The sequence below is a fragment of the Rhagoletis zephyria genome, unplaced genomic scaffold (assembly GCF_001687245.7).
Source record: "Rhagoletis zephyria isolate East Lansing unplaced genomic scaffold, Rhagoletis_zephyria_1.1 Rzeph_scaffold_00006, whole genome shotgun sequence".
Lineage (NCBI taxonomy): Eukaryota > Metazoa > Arthropoda > Insecta > Diptera > Tephritidae > Rhagoletis > Rhagoletis zephyria.
Window position 1 is genome coordinate 526,177 of NW_016157090.1, and position 17,085 is coordinate 543,261.

Here is a 17,085-nt window from a genome sequence, read left to right on the forward strand (position 1 = left end):
TTACTTTATACCTACTTTCTTATCTTTAAACCCCTAAACAGCTGCACTACTCTCACGACAAATGCATTGTTTAGCCGGCATTGCAGTGAGCAGTGTGACCAGATGATCGCAAAAAGCGGAGCTAAATTGGTGTTTAAAAAAGGTTAGAAAAGGTTATACGCTATGAAAGTTGAAGTTGAAAGAAGTCAATATATTAATTTCTTAAACCGATTTTCTGTAAATAATTTTTTAAATTATTCTCATCAAAACACAAAATAGCATCTATCAGGCCAATAACGGCTACATAACTTCTATAAATGCAAAGAGAAGTTTAGTTAAGGATAAGAAAATGCGAACATCTTGATAAGTACCAAGTAGGCCAACAAAATCAAATTGCAAAAATACGGTTTAAAGCAAATGTCTTAGGGCCGGTTTGCTCAAAGCCTTGTTGACACTAATCTCCGATTAACATCGTTATCGACGCTTTCCACTGCATGCATATAACAGGCTGTCGGTAACGTCGATGCCGGAAATTAGTGTCAACCAGGCTTCGTGCAATCGGTTCTTAGTACAAAGTCAAAGAAATGGTACTTTGCACCGTTATTGTTATATTTCAACGCGCAATAGTAATTTTAGAAATACTAAAGTTTTTTAGTAAGCTTGGGCTCTTTTTTATAGTTTCCGTTCGAATTTTATTATGAATATTTAATTTAAAAAAGACCAAAAATAAGCCACGAAGTCAGATCTAAATTTCTGAGGCTTTGACATAAAATTAAGTGCTAACTCTAGCCTCAAAAAGGCTCACCTGGTCACACTGGCAGTGAGGCACTATTCAGCCTCATACCCGAAGTGTTGCTGGAAAATAGTCTTTGCTTTACTTGCTTCTTCTCTCTTGATGACTTGTATGTAGATACATACATACATACATTTATTTTATTATTCTTCTTGCATTTTTAAGTACATACGTATCGTACTTTCCAATGCATGCCGTGCGGTTTTTATCCAACCAGACATCCAGTCAGGCCAGCCCAGCCGCGCGTTTGCCACGCTATCGTCGTCACCCTCCCATTGCCTTAAATCACCAATGCTTTGTTCTCTGTGTGTAATACTTTATCCTTAGTGCTTGCTGCGTTTGGCTGTTGGATATTTTGTTCGCCTTTTTCTACATATTTCCCTCGTTTTATTGAACTTAATTCAAATGCAGCTAAGCGCCTGCCAGTTCGGTCTCAGCGCTCGCGTGCGTCGTAACGTCGTTTGGGGGGCGCGTGCATTATTTTGAGAGTAAGCTATTTTTTATTTTGCATTTCGCAATCAATTTTATTGCTTGACAAAATACAAGTTTTCGAATAAATTTTGGGCATAAAATCGGCAAAAAACGTTTTTTAATATTTTTTAACATTTTTGATTGCCTTTGGCGCTTGTCTGAAGACAATCTGGCACGGCAAGTGCTGTTAAACCAAAAAAAAAAGAAACAAAGTGTGCCAGTTTTAATATAAAGAGTAAACCACAAAAAAAAGGAAATCAAGCCCGCAAAAGTTTCTTGTGCTCATTTTTTTTATAATTCTTCGCGACAAAATTTTTTGGTTCGCCAAACTTATCTTGATTACCTAAACGTGTGAAAACGCGCATTGCGGAGAACAAAAACAAAAAATGTACTCCAACAACAATTCGATGATGTGTCTGTTGCAGGGCGTTGCAGCAGCCACCTCCGCCACCACAAACAGCAACAGCAACAACAACAAAACAAAGGGCAGCAGCAACACAGCGAATGCTGCCGCCAACAAAGCAGGCAATTTAAGACGCCGTGGCAGCTGTGAAGAAGCCATAATACCACACGAAAAGTTAATGCCCACAACAACAACACGACGCAGAGGCATACTGCTGAGAAGGTATATGTACATACATAACATACATAAATTTAAAAGGCATACATATTTATGTACATTAGGGTGTCTCACCAAAATTAGTCGCTGCTCCTCGCCGGAGTTATAAAATGTATATATTATATTTAAAGAATTTCAACAAAATATTTCGGAAAAATATAAATATTTACATAAGCTGAACCAATTTAAAAAGAACTCAAAAAATGAAGCTTTTTTATAAAGAAAATAAATTTTACCTAAAAATCCACTAAGTTGCATAAAAATGTTTAAATATTTTATCAATGGAATGAATATGATAATATATTTGGAGAAATTTTAAAATCAGTCCAGTTCAAGTAAATCTTTTTATTTTTCTGAAACATTTTGCCAAAAATCGTAAAATATGACACCTGTTATAATTCCGGTGGAAAACCCGTACCGATATTTTTATGTGTGGAGAATGATGCGCCCTAATGTACATAGCACGAAAATAGAAAAATAAACTGAAAATAAAGAGGTGAAAAACGAAACTGAAAACTCGTTTAAAAGCCACACGCGTAAACAAACATACATACAAACATACCTTTATGTTAAAAATAGGCTTCACTGTTTTGGAGCCCTAACCTAACCTAACATTAGCATAACATAGTATGTATGCACAAATGTTTGTATCTCTAGCTACAGCGCAATCAATTTAGAAAAACTTGTTTCTGATGCCCTCTATACGTATGCATGTGCAAAAAAAAAACCAATTAAATAAAAATGCTGGGTGCATAAATTATCTACCATTGAATCAGCAAAAGGTTGAGGATAAGGATTAATACATTCATACATACAACGATATTATTTATGTAAACATTTACACACAAGTTTATTCTTAGGTTTGAATAATTTTTTAAAAACGTAAAAATATATTTTAGCTTTTAAAATTTATACATAGATACATTACCAACATAACCAACAGACGGTATAACTTTTCTTATATTTAAATCCTAGGCTTTAAGTCCTTACAACTAGAAATCATTTTTCGCTAATTTTGAAACTGGACATAAATTTCAGTAAAGAGAGAAAGAAAGTAAAGATTTGACATACATTTGGAAAAATCGAGCATGAATTATTGGTACTTTAAGAACAGCACGTGAATTTTTGTTTAATACAAACTAGACATAAATTTTTGGTTATTTAAAAACTAAGACCCGAATTCATAAAAAAATAAAGTTGATTTTTTAAATAATTTTTTTGTTTTTTTTTGTGTAAGCATAATTTATGTGTAAGAATAAATTATGGTAGTTTAAAATGCGGACATAAATTTTTATCAATTAAAAATTTTGCTACAAAATTTTGGCCTTTTATAAAACCTGGATACAAATGTTGGATTATGTATTTAAAAGCTGAACATATGTAATTTTTTTCTCAAATTGGACACACAATTTTGAACATTTACAAATGTTCCATATTTTTAGTGATTTTAAAAAACGTAATAATAAATTTGGGCCTTTGAAATACATTTTCGAAAATTTAGATACTGGATATAAGTTTCTGGTAATTTTAAAAGTGGACATAAATTTTGATCATTTAAAAAATGCACGTATGTAAGTTTTTGGTAAGGCAAACAATGAACATCAGTTTTGGGTAATTTAAAATTTTGGACATAAATTTTTGGCCATAAAAAATTTGGACGAAAATTTTTGACCATTTAAAATTTGATCATACATTTTTAACCTTTTAAAAAGGGGCCATACATTTGTAATCTGTCTTCATATATGTATCTGTCAACTTGTACGTCAATTCACTTGTTAGATTATTGCCCAACTACCTCAAAGAAGCGGTTTTTTAATATATTTTTTGTCTCAGGTAACTGTCAGACCATTTAGTTTTTTCTATTCTTTTCTCAAAAACTATGTATCTACATACCTATGTACCTGTAAACTTCACTACATAAACGAGTATCTGCGAGCAGCTCATGCCCTTGTGCGCTTCCTGTCTTCGTTATAATTTGATGTCTCTTTCTCTGTTTTCTGTTGATCTTTTGCTGTTACTATTCTTAGTTGCGCAATTTTTTATGAGAATTTAAACAGCTTAGCTTGTACTGGTATATATCCCCCCTTTGTTTACTTCGTTTGTATTTATGTACATAAATTCGGCTTAATTTGATAAGTCTTTACATTTTTCCAATAATTTTCATTTCCTATATACATACATATGTATAAGTACATATCTACATACATATTATGCATATTACATACATACATATTATATATATTACAAAAAAAAAATACCTTCTAATTCGAATAATAATTTTGTTTGGCCTCTTCAGCTTGTAATTCACATTTCCTCTAGCATAAAATATTCAGTAGTATTCTTGTGTATGTATGCTTAAATAAGTGCTTACATACATATGTACATACGTCCTAAGGTACATACACATTTACACATGTAAGTATGTCGGTATGTCTAGGCACCTCGCATTGATGTACTGTTTCGTGGCATCGCCCTCTTTCTTCGCCTTCCTTACAAAAAATTGGTTGGGTTATTAAATTGCGGTTGGGTTACTTCGCCGTAATATACGTTTACATTTTTTATTCACCTTTATAGTGCAACATGTATGTACCGCCATTAGCCACCCATATTCACCTCCGTTTTGTTCCACCAGCACTTCTACATACATATAGCCCTGCCAGTCCAAATTCACATTGCGCGTAATGACCTTTGGCGTGGCTGCTTTGACATTTGGACGATTGTTTCATGCACAGTCACACAATGTGATCGCGTCAGCTGCTTGGGTCTCAATTTACACAATTGTGTTTTTTTTTCAAACATGCTGGTAAAATAATGAAATATTTAGCATTTTTAAAACATGCAGCCAGGTTCTGGAAATTACAAGAAATTCAATTTTTCGTGAAGCAAGTGGGAGACGTCTGAGAAGTTGGCTAGTGCTGTATCTGTTTTTTTTTTGTTTTTTGTTTTTGAGACATTGGGTTTAGATTTGGTGTGTTATATGCTAGAGAATCACGTCCTTTAAGGGCTTAATTCTCTATGTACAGTCTCATGAAAATTATTGGCTGTATTTGATAAAAGATCGAGCTGGTTTGCGGCATACTTACATATGTCCATAGGGTCGGAAGTCCCCTATGACTATAACAATTGATGCCTCTGTGGAAATTCTTTCAGCACTGAACCCATAACTACATACAAACATACATTCATATGTATGCATAGAACTGGAATTAGCAGCTCAACCTTCTCAGGTTGCCTTTGTAGCTAAAAAAAAGTCAATCTTCTTTTTAATTTACCCACACCACAGCTCTCGAACTGTGGCCCACTTTTGGAAAAAATACGGAAGAGGCAATCAATACTTCCGCACACTGCGGTCGCATTTCACTCTCTCTACGATTTTCACTTTTCAAAGCATCATTGGTCAAATGTAAACAAATGTCAACTAAATTCAATTAAGATGAAATTTTAACGGCACATAAGCTAACAATGACAATAAAGAATTTTTAAATTGAAACGGAAATAGATGAAATTGAAGAGTTGCAATAAATAGCCGGTTCGGCTATGAAATCGAAATGTTGACAAAAAAAAAAAAGAATGAAAAATTAAATAATTCGATTAGCTTTCATTTAATTGAAGCGACATACTACAAACGAGCTATAGTTCTTTAATACTCAGTACATATATGTATTTATGTACCTATGTAAGTATGTGTATTTCTTTTCAAAGTGAAAGAAATGAGATCTCGCGCTTCAAAGCAACCGCAGTTGCTAGCGCTTAAAAATCGAGGCCATCGCAGCTCAAGTCTGTGGTTGCTTGGCACACAATACATAGTATTGAACCGAAGAAAAGATGCTTTATAAGCATGTTTTTAGAACATACACTCCCACGCACTTGAATAGGGACAATGCTATTTGGCTTTTTTGTGTTAATTTTCTTTTATTTAATTGCCATTATAATCAATTAAAATACAAATCTTTCTGTAACAATAACCATACAAACTTTGTAAAAAAAACAACAAATAATAATAAAATTTTAAAATTTTTTCTTAGAATTTATTTTTAGTATGCTCTTTTGTAGCCCGTTCAATATATATACATAGTAAGTATAATAAAGTGCAAGAGGCTACAAAGTACCGTTGATTTTTGAAAATTTTTTTACTGAGACTTCCGCATTTTTTCCATTTTCCTTTTTTTAATTTCAACAAAGTATGGTTTTCGTTAGAAAATGAACTGTTTTTAATTGATAATTAGTAGAAATTAACGCAAAGAAATTTAACCCAGAAGAACAGCGAACAGTCCCTATTCAAGTGCATGGGAGTGTACATATGTACATATGTTGAAATGTATATACATACATTCATATGTGAAATGTAAAGTTGAAAGCGGTGTGTATTGGAGGAAAACGTGTCCGAAATTATAAAAATCTGCTTGGCAACAAAACTAAAATGCTGACTTTATATGTATGTATATTTTTTTAAATTTTATTGAGGAGCCCCTGTAACGAATCGTTAAATCTTTGCATGAATTGTATGCCGACAACTGTTTTATTATAATTATTACTTTTTTATATATGTATATTTTAAACAATTAAAAGCGCCAACATAGCGCGAAAAAATTGATTATGTAGCGGAAAAAATTTGCAGCTCAATTTAACAGCCGGAGGGAATTATGTACATACATAAGTGTAATTAAGAAGAAAATTGGCGATTAATAATCAGCGAAAATATGTAAGAAAAATTGGCTGTAGTTTTTGTAAAGAAAAAAAACAAGCAAATATAGTATTTACATGTTCCTTAATTATTTCAACTAGCGTGCGCTGGGTTTGGGTCCCGCCACGTTAAAACCGCGCCCAATGAAAAAGTTCAGAAAACCTCGAATGAGACCCCTCTTTTTTGATGACGACCACGGCAAATGTATAAAGGACTATGGTTTGAGGGTATGCATCTAGAATATCCGGACTCTTGATGGGGAAGGTGCCTCTGCCCGACTGGTTGATGTCCTCGGGAAGACAAAGGCTGACATCACCTCCGTCTAATAAATGTCATGGACGGGGCAAGGAAGGTAAGCGTGAAGTTTGCCACGCAAAGGAGCACAAATTCGGTGTTGGATTCGTGGTAGGAGAGAGACTCCGTCGCCGAGTACTGGCGTTCACCCCGGTGGACGAACGTCTAGCCACAATCCGCATCAAAGCGAGATTCTTCAATATCTCGCTCAGCTGCGCCCATGCCCCGAAGGAAGAGAAGGACGAGGCGTCCAAGGATCTCTTCTATGAGCGCTTGGAGCTTACATATGAGGGCTGCACCCGACACGATATCAAAATCGTGCTCGGCGATTTCAATGCCACGGTGGGCAATTAGGGGATCTTTGGAACCACCGTCGGAAAATTCAACCTCCACGACGAAACGTCCGACAACGGACTGAGGCTGATCGACTTCACTGGCGCCCGAAACATGATAATATGTAGTACTAGGTTCCAGCATAAGAAGATCCACCAAGCTACATGGCTGTCTTCAGATCAAAAAACGAGAAACGAAATCGAACATGTTGTGATAGAAGGAAGGCATGCTTCCAGCGTTTTAGACTCCCTTTCCTGTGAATTATTTAATCTGATGCTGGAGAAGATAATAAGAGCCGCAGAACTGAAACGCTCAGACACAATACTTTACAAGAGCGGTCAATTGCTGGCGTATGCCGACGACATCGATATTATCGGTAAAAACAAGGGCTACCCGTCTGTTATGCCTTCTCGGGATTGGATAGAGAGGTAAAGCGAATGGGTCTGATGGTGAACGAGGACAAAACGAGGTATCTCCTGGCATCACACAAACAGTCAGAGCATACGCGTCTTGGCACACACGTCACTGTTGACAGTTAAAAGTTTGAAAAAGCAGACGACTTCGTTTATTGAAATCCAACGGAGAATCACTCTTGCCAACAAGTGCTGCTTTGGACTTAGTAGGCAATTGAGAAGCAAAGGCCGCTCTCGTCGTACAAAGATCACACTCTATAAGTCACTCATCATGCCTGTGCTATTGTATGGCGCGGAGGCGTAGACAATGAAGACATTTGATGAAGCTGCTCTTGGAGTTTTCGAGTGAAATATTCTGGCTGGCGTGCTGTTTTGGACTCGGCCAAAATCGCTCGGCGGTTCCAGCGCCAATAAAGAAGAAGAAGGACAGTTTAGGGATGTTCTAATCGTTGCACTAATTTTGAGTAACTACACCAAGGAAAGTCTTCCAGACCACAGTCGTGGTTGCACGATCGACTGGACAGAAGAGCTAAATATTTTCCTGATTTTTACGCGTTCACAACCCGCTCGTTTTACTGGCTAGCGAGAGACAATAGTGTTGAGAGATACGAGGATTCAAAGGTTTTTCGGCGTTCTATCAACGAACAACTTCCGGTCATACATTATGGAACTGGTTACCTTGGAATGATGATTCATGATGCTGAAAGCATATTTCGGATCAATTTTCGGAGGAGGGTCTGAGAATGCTCCCCACTTCGAGGGATTTTTGCATCTAAGACCTAGACAATTTAAGCATATGTAGTTAGTTCGTTGTAGAGGCTGTTTAGATTCGCTAAAAGATCGCGATAGTTTAGGGACATGTGGGATAAAACTGGCAAATGCTTCTCCCGGGCATCACAATAGGCCTCAATGGCCACCGAGTGAACTCAGCCCAGCCCGTCCATACTAACTTTACCTAACCGAAGGTTTAGTGCTAAGTTTCACGGTTCAGAAAATGTAGAGAAAAGCAAGGCCAGAATTCCATTAGCACTATATTTTTGTAAATGTCCCGATCAACAAAATGATGAGCTTTAGTTTTCTGGGGAGGTGTTTTTTTCTTCAAGGTCTTGGCTTCAATCTCCTAGGAAAGACAGAATGGATTTATCAAAAGATTCGGGCTCTTTAAAATCAGACGTATTTAAGACAACATACGAAGCGCTTGTTATTATAAAAGGGCTTTCGCGAAGGGCTCATTAAACTTTTAAACAGAAATTACGCAGCTATCTTATTTTGCTTCGAAGAAGTGAAGGCAAGTTTCATTAAATTAAGAACACCCTTAATAGTAATATTATGCGTTTTCAACAGAAAAACACTTTTTAACGGTTTATTGAACTGCTACAAAAGTAGTCGCGCGCCGCTCGCATTAACGTCAAAAGCGTGCGGTAAATTTTAATTTTATTTTTTGTTTAATTTTTGTATGCTTTATATTCCTTGTATTTTTCTGTTAATTTTTCTGCTTTCTTTTTCGCCACTCTTCTTGTTGCAAACTATTTTTATTACATTTTGCGCCATTTTCTTCTTACATTTTATTATAGCACATAATTTTTTGTTAAAAATTTTTATTTTACTCGTAGCCGTTAAGAATATTGTTTTTTTTTGATAATTTATTATTTGTTTTTTTGTTTTGTTCTGGCTGGCTGTTTTTTTCTTCTTTCTCTCTCTCAGCCCACTACTTTCAGCTACATCTCTTTATTGTTTGATTTTCGCTACTCTTGCTATTCTCATCTTTCTTCGCGGCGGCCTCTTTTGTTCGCCTGTCGTTCGTGTTCAGTGCTGCTTTCAATGTTTTGTGTAAAATTTTCTTTTATTTTATTTCACTATTCATGCGCTTGTTTTATTTTGTTGTTTCACTTTATTTAATTTTTCGTTTTTATTCCCAATTGTCTTCTGTTGGTGGCGTTGTTTAGTTCGGCGTTTTTGTGTTGGTCATAGCGTAACTTCCAAAATTAGTTGAATTCAGTTTGTATTCTTTGGCGGCTGCTGTGGTTCGCGACTCGCATTTCGCGGTTGGATTTTCAATATTTATGTTGTTGGGGCTTTTTCTAAAGATATTCGTAATTTTCATGTACACTTTAGTTCTTCTATCATAGAAATGAGACGTGGTAAAGTGCATATGAAAAGAAAAATATAAAGTACTTAATAGAAAACTTAAATTAACCACCTTAACTGTGTCTATAAAGTGTCGGTAGTGCAGTGATATCAATGCAATTTTCGTTTTTAAATAAAGTTCCGAGAATCATTATGAATATATTTACTTGTACTTAATGATCATAGAGTAAATTCTAGCCAACGTGTTACTAATTTTTGAGTATGTACATTTAAAAAAATTCATTCCGGTTCTCAGCTTAAATATACTCGCTTATACCCTGCCTCGGTATCAACAAGTGATTCGTTACGGTTAACGGGTGAGTAGAAGACGTTTATTTACAAATAAAAACAAAAAATAATAATTCATAAAATCACGCAGTCGTGTCGTGAGTTACAATTTAAGGTTCGTTTACAATAAAAATTCGAATTTTGGTAGGTATTAAATAAGTTCACACAACAAATATTAAAATTAGTTATAGGATATTAGTCGAAGAAAGGGTGGGACATCACATGCGTGGCTTACGTTGGGTATATCGGGGTCGAGTCTGGATAAGTGAGAGTTTAACCAGTATCCAGTAGTGCAAGTAACTCCTCGGGTGCTCACGAATTCATTAACCGATCAGAATCTTTTTGTTCAGCATAATATTACATATGTTCCCTTACTGCAGCGACGACCGGAGTAAGCTTTCACTCTATGTATATGCGTCCACATTAAATCTATAGGAATTATTGAAAAGCTTCACTTGCTGGATATGTGTTGGTCGTCAGTGCCTTATTGAAATTAACTGCACCTCTCGATGGATGTGGTGCTCAGACCTTATCAAAATATTTTCCGTGGCTATGAGGAGTGCTGTTTTGTTCCATGTTCATAGCTTCCTTTACTGCATCATACTGTTCTCCCACGCTAAAATATTTAGTCTGAAGCCGCCCGGCAAATGGTGTTGTATGTCTCCAGCAACGCTTCTTTTTCTTTGCCATAATTGATGTCGGCGAGCTATTTGGGCACTTTGTTTAAGCTCTGCAACTTAAAGGTTATTGTGGTAGTGTACGCGGGGAAAAAGAGCAAGCTGTAAAAGAGCGGTCCAAATTGGAGTTCAACTACTAAACGCAGCTTCTTTGCTTCGGGTGGTAAAAATGGTTGCGAACATTTCGTAGGTAGAGGATTAGGATCTAAGAGGTTAGGTGATAAATTGGAAAAAATATCAGTTTTTTTCTAAACACAGGTCACCACTGCATTACCTAAACCTAACTCTGGCGGTTAAATAAGGTCTCGATATTTAGATATTAAACAGCAGTGGTTAGTGGACAACAATTCCAACGTCCTGCTAAATTTTTCTATGTGTTCGAAGCCTACCTACAATTGTCGGTAGTGGTGGTGGGAGGATGTCACAGGTCTTTTCACCGATTCAACACGCTCTTAGTCAGTTTAGATTGGCGGAGTCTTCAAACATGATTCCCCTACATAAGATTTGTTAAGTATTCGGCTCCGTTCATTCAGCACCTTCTTCAACGTTTTCCTACGGCTTAGTGTCGACTTACAACGACAGATGGTTTTTTCGAAGAAGTTTTGCCATGCTAGGCTATCATGTGATTGTGTGGTGTGCTTGTCAATATTTGCAGCAGGAAACAGCTGTCCATGCCATATGATTTAAAAGGTCACCGTGTTCGAAAAACCAATATTTTTAGCTTCGGTACAATTTTAAAATTTTCTTCTTTTCAAAAATCCAATTAAAATATGTCTTAAATTTAGTTCTTATAAAAATGTATGTCTAAACAAAAACTAGACCACCTGCTGTACAGCTGCTTAAATGCATTTCAAAACTCTTCACGAAATTCAAGGTGCGACTACATATCTACATACATACAAACGTGTGCACCCAAAAGCAATGTTTTGCTGTGGGAAAATATTTTCGTTTGATTTTTTCTTTTTCTTTTTATTTTTTTTTTTTTGTTTGGTGTTTTTGTTTTTTTCGGCTTTGTGTGGCAAATGTGGCAAACGCTCATTTATCATCAAAACGGAATGGGCACAGCTGCGAAGGTTTTTGGGGCAAGGTTTTTTATGTAGCTTAGCTTTTGAAAAAAAAATAAATAAATAAACAGCTTTAAATATTAACAAGTAAGAAAGTCTAAGTTCGGGCGAAGCCGAACATTAAATACCCGGCGCAAGTATTAAATATATGTTTTTTCACCTTTCCGAAACCTTCCGCTAGATGGTNGACGGACGGACAGACAGTCACCGCTTAATCGATTTCTCTTTTCATTCTGATCATTTATGTATACATTTGTCTATATCTATCTCGATTCGTTTTGCCTGTTACAAACAACCGTTATGTGAACAAAGTTATAATACCCTTGTGCACAAGTGCGCTCGGGTATAAAAAGCAATAAACATTTGCTTTTTTGAAATCTCGTTTCACCAAAAATGTGACATAGAAAGTGTGCTGGCGCTATTCACTGAACTGCATGCAATTAGGTATGTGGCTTTGTTACACACTCATTTAGCAACTGTTGCAACAGCTCAAAACTAACAACATAACGGTCAGTAACATAGGCGGAGGAAAACATACAGCCGCATTGTTGCAACTCTTCATTAGCTAATGCAATTAACTGCTTACCAATAAGCGGTTGGTATTGCATATATGTATCTTAATATTTATAATAATATTTCTTGTTTTCTTTTAAATATTTACATACATACAGTACTACACATCTACTTGTTATTGTTGTTGTAAAACGTTTTTAAACCGTAATTAAGGCAATGGGTGCAAAGGTGGGGAAATAATATTGATTGGTGTACATAAGTAGATTTTATGCTATGCGGGGCGAGTTAAAAAAAAAAACAATGGGGTAGAAATTGTATTACAGCAGAAACTCTTTGCAACTAGACCAGTTGGAAACTAGTTTGAAACTGACTTAATATTGCCCAGTCAAATTTCTTAGCTGCTTAATTTAGCAGTGAAGTAAACATTACGTTTCAGTAATAGATTGATTTGGACTAGTTGCAAAGTAGTTAAAAGTTAGCTTGATATTAACCAGTCAGCTGTTTTGAAAGTATTTCTTTATAGCTCAATAGCTGTATGTAGCTATGTATACATATCGTTATTTCTGGATTAACCTCGTATCTACAATAGAGAAATTTTAGAGATCGTAAGAAAAGATATATATTTTCTTTCAATAGCATAAAATAAACGGTTCTACTAACACTAGTAAGTGCCCTCAATAAGTCTTTGTTTTACTTTCAGATAATATGACTCTATTAGTTTTCGCAAATGGTGTAGATACGTGGTAAACGCATTTAAAATTTTGGGTTAAAACTGCAACAATCTTTGCTGTCCAGTATTTTCTTTACAATTTACGCACTCAGGTGGAGCGATTCTTCGTCGCACAGAATAACTAATTTTGCGTGTACCTTCCTAATAATTTTTTTTTCTTAATAATTTTAAAATATTATCAAGCCCTTGATACAGGAGATCGGACTCAACAAAAAAAAAAACTACAAAAATTCCTGGTTATTCTTCCGCCGCAAGCTACATTTGCGAAAAAATTTCATTTTTTACAGCTGTGTATACACTTTGATCTACATATTTATGTACGTATAAGTACCTCAAAAAGTAAAACGAAAACAGTTATAAACTTAATTTTGGTTACCGCTGTTGATGCTTAAATCGTCAGTTCGCCTAATGTTACAAAATCAAATTCACCTTCTTTCACACGATATCTCATAAAAAATGTGTGCGGTTTCAGTTAACTAAAATTTTGATTATAATTATTAGTGTTTAGATAGTCGGCAAACACGACACATGCCTATGCTACTTGCGCTATACAATTAGATAAAAGTGAGGTTATGTTACAGCTAAAGCACAGCAGCTGTTTAAGTTAATTTGTGGTGAAAATTTTACAAGTTTAAAAATAAAAAAATTAAAAAAATCGGGAAAAGCGCAAAAAACGGTCAGGTCTGCGCCCAAGTTAAGTTTTAATAAAAATGTCGATAAGTTTGTCGGCTTTTGGAATATTTTTATAAAATTTGCTGCATACAAAAAAAAACTCTGCACATGAAGCTTAGTAAATCCTCAAACTCGCCGAAGCTTTTTTAAAAAAAAGAGTGTTTAAAAAAAATCGCCTTTAGACTTATTGATCTGAAAACTTGGGAAAATATAGACAATTGCATGCGCTATGAAATATGTATATATGCAAAAATTCTATACTTTTTTATTTTTTGTTCATTCATAACTTTTTTCAATTAACATTTTAACAAAGACGATGTTAGTCCGAATTTCAAACTTTGTACAAAATTTAGCAAAATTCGACAAATTTTCATCAAAATTTCGAAATTTTAATTAGATTTCTAAGAAACCTTTGAAGTGTGCAATTTGATTTTAGTATAATGAAGTTAAATTTTGAAGTAGATAGGACTTACCGTTGGTTGCGTAACACCGTCACAAAAAAGTTTAACTGGCTATAAAACTGCATACCAAAATAAAAAAATTTGGAAAATTTGATACAATTTTGTTTCAATTTGGCGAATTTTCCAATTTTGTATGTGAAGTTTGAAATTTGATTACGAGCTATACTTACATAAAAAGAAATATATATTAAATAAAAAATAATAAATATTTTCGCCACAGTACATACATATGTATATGTACATATATGTTTTTCACCAACTTATATGAGTATGCATGTAATATATTTCTACATTTTATTAAACACATAATTAACAAATAAGCAAAACCTTTACGATTATTTTACCTCGTTTTACAGCAAAAAAAAAGGAAATTTCTACATTTATTGGCGAAAGCGAAGGAAATTATAAAGTAATATTCACTTTGCTAGTAATTTACATACATACATACATATGTAAGTGCATACATACATACATATGTATGTATATTTGCATAAGTATGTAAGCATGTGTACTTACATAAAATGCGAGGTAAAAAGTGTAATTACTTTTAATTATGCACCTAACGCACTGTGCTTACATTATAACTGCCGTGATTTCATTTTTAAACTTTGTATGACAGTTGGACGACACATTACTTTATAACACCCATTATGTTAGGTTTTAAAAAAAAACAAACGAGAAAATGCGCGCACTAATTTGTCATAATTACTCGGTACTTACTGATTTTTTAAGTAGACTTTCTGCTTATTGTTTGAAAAAAATTTTCATTTATTGTTTAGAATTTTTTATTTTATGCTACGTATTTAGGGTCTATTTAATTTTAGCTCATTTAATTTTACATTATTTTTTTTTTTTACTGTGATTTAATTAAGTTTAATTGTGTTTCCATTTGCAGTATTTATTTCACTTTTTTTTCTAAGTTTTGTAAGTTTTTGTTGGTTGTATTTAAGTGACGTTTTATAATAATTCAAGCGACACCAACATTCACTCAAGGTTACCGCCGCGTTCTATATAAATAAATTATTGATAAATGATAGAATTTACATACTCGATTTAATGGGCGTATCAAATGGCCATGCTGTTGTTTTTTATTTATTTTTATTACTTTGAATACAAATAAGCAATTTTTTTTTTTTGAAATTTCGTGTGCTCTTCTAGATTAGAATCTAGCCTATTTAATCAATAATTGCCTTTTTCGAGCTTATTTTGAAACACTAATAGCCAGTTTCACGAAGGTAATTTAAGTTAAAAATATTTTTTTTTTTATTTGAATTTAATATGAAAACTGACAGAAGGTAGTCAGTTGTGGAAAGTGATTTTGACTTATCGATAAAGGTACTAAAATGAAATGACTGAAAAATAACAATCTATTTCTTTCGATTTTCAATAATTTTTCGCAGGTTTCGCCGTTTTCGAGTAAAAAAATCTTTATTTTATGTCCAGAACTGGTTTTTTATTACTTAAGTTTAATAAGTTTTTTTTTTTTATTGTTTATGGGCGGTCGCTTTGGTGAGTGGTGCGTACTACCACTCCGTAGTTTTTTCTAACAGCGGTCGCCCTTCGAATGTGTTTCTGCCATGAAAAAGGTTCTCATAAAATCCATCCGATCCGTCCGGGTCGGCATAAAACTGAAGGTCCCCTCACTTCTGTAAGAAGATCAAGACGCACACCAAATGGAGGTGAAGCTCGGCCAAACACTTAGCAAAAGTGTAAACGCCAAAATATTATTATTAATTTTTTATAAAAATAAAGTTCATTCTTTCTTTAACAAATTTCAATGAAACTTTGTTGATATTTTTTAATAAAAAAAGTAATAATTTAAATTAAATAATAAAAACTTGCCAATATGTGGCTGTCGTATAGTTATGATAAGCACTATACATGTGGGAGCACAGACTTTTCTTACTTAAACAGACTTACTAACAGACTTAACTAACTTAAAGATGCAGCTTTAGGATAGAATACGACCCTGGGTCCAATGCGACCCTGAATGCAATGCCGCTAGTTTACTTAAAAATTCAACTCTACAACTAAAAATAACGGAGTTACAGTTACTTTTTGGAAGTAAGCGAGTATACAGCTTAATTAAAATACCGTTAAATATCAGTTTTAAAACTAAGTAACTTTTGTGCCACTAAGTACTTTAATTAATACATTTTAAATATTTAGTCAATAAACACTTTCGTTTGTACCGCTATGTACTAGTGTTATTCGGCATCCTACATACATACATATGTATGTAAACATATATAATATATTAAAAAAAAAACGACAAAATATGAGATAGTAGTTCCTTATCAATGCCACGCGCTTGTCAAATACATGCTTACCTAAAGTTTCTTGTCCAATCCTAAAAGCAGGCAACAAATTTGTATACTGGTAAATTTCTTGTGGAATTCTACGACTATAGAGATCGGCGGTTTGGCGTAAAAAATTGCGCTTGTTTATCGGTCTGTTAGCCCACATGCCTCTCGACACTGACGTCAAAAGCCGCTGATGGACGTCATAGCGGCCAACCAAGCCTCCAGATGAGAATAAATTAGACTGTCACTTTGAATTTTACCAGCCCCAATGTTTGAACACCTTCATTAGCATCGACATATTTCGTTTGTTTTTTTATTGTTTTTTTTCGCTTATTTGCTGTTAGCAAGGCAGATTGCCAGAAATATGTGTATACTTAGTACATTTCTGAAGATAATAAATATTTTTTACAGTAATGTATGGGTGCGTGTAAACTTGCATGTTTATATTTTTTATTGAATGAAATTCGCATAAAAAAAATCAAGAAAACCCCACCCAACAAATGTGGTTTTGAAATTGAATTAGGGAGCTCACAAGGTGTTGTATACTGTCGTAAACTTTAAAAGCTTAAAAAAATGTTTAAAGGACTTCAAATTACAACCAAGTATTTTCTAACACTGTGACAATTTATAATATAACTTTCATGGTACCTAGCGATTGCCCTTC

General features: G+C 34.4%; 1 protein-coding gene across 5 annotated transcripts in view; it reads left to right on the forward strand.

Moving 5' to 3' along the window:
* The window catches only part of LOC108381104 (platelet binding protein GspB-like), an 87,311-nt gene that overhangs the window by 50,140 nt on the left and 20,086 nt on the right, over positions 1-17,085 (forward strand). The window contains exon 1 of one of the 5 annotated variants that reach the window (XM_017637822.1): positions 1,004-1,868. The exons of the other annotated variants lie outside the window; for them this stretch is intronic. Within the exon in view, the coding sequence (XP_017493311.1) occupies positions 1,630-1,868 (239 nt within the window). The 5' untranslated portion in view covers positions 1,004-1,629. Of the gene's footprint in view, positions 1-1,003; positions 1,869-17,085 lie in introns of those variants that run through there. 5 annotated transcript variants of the gene reach the window in all.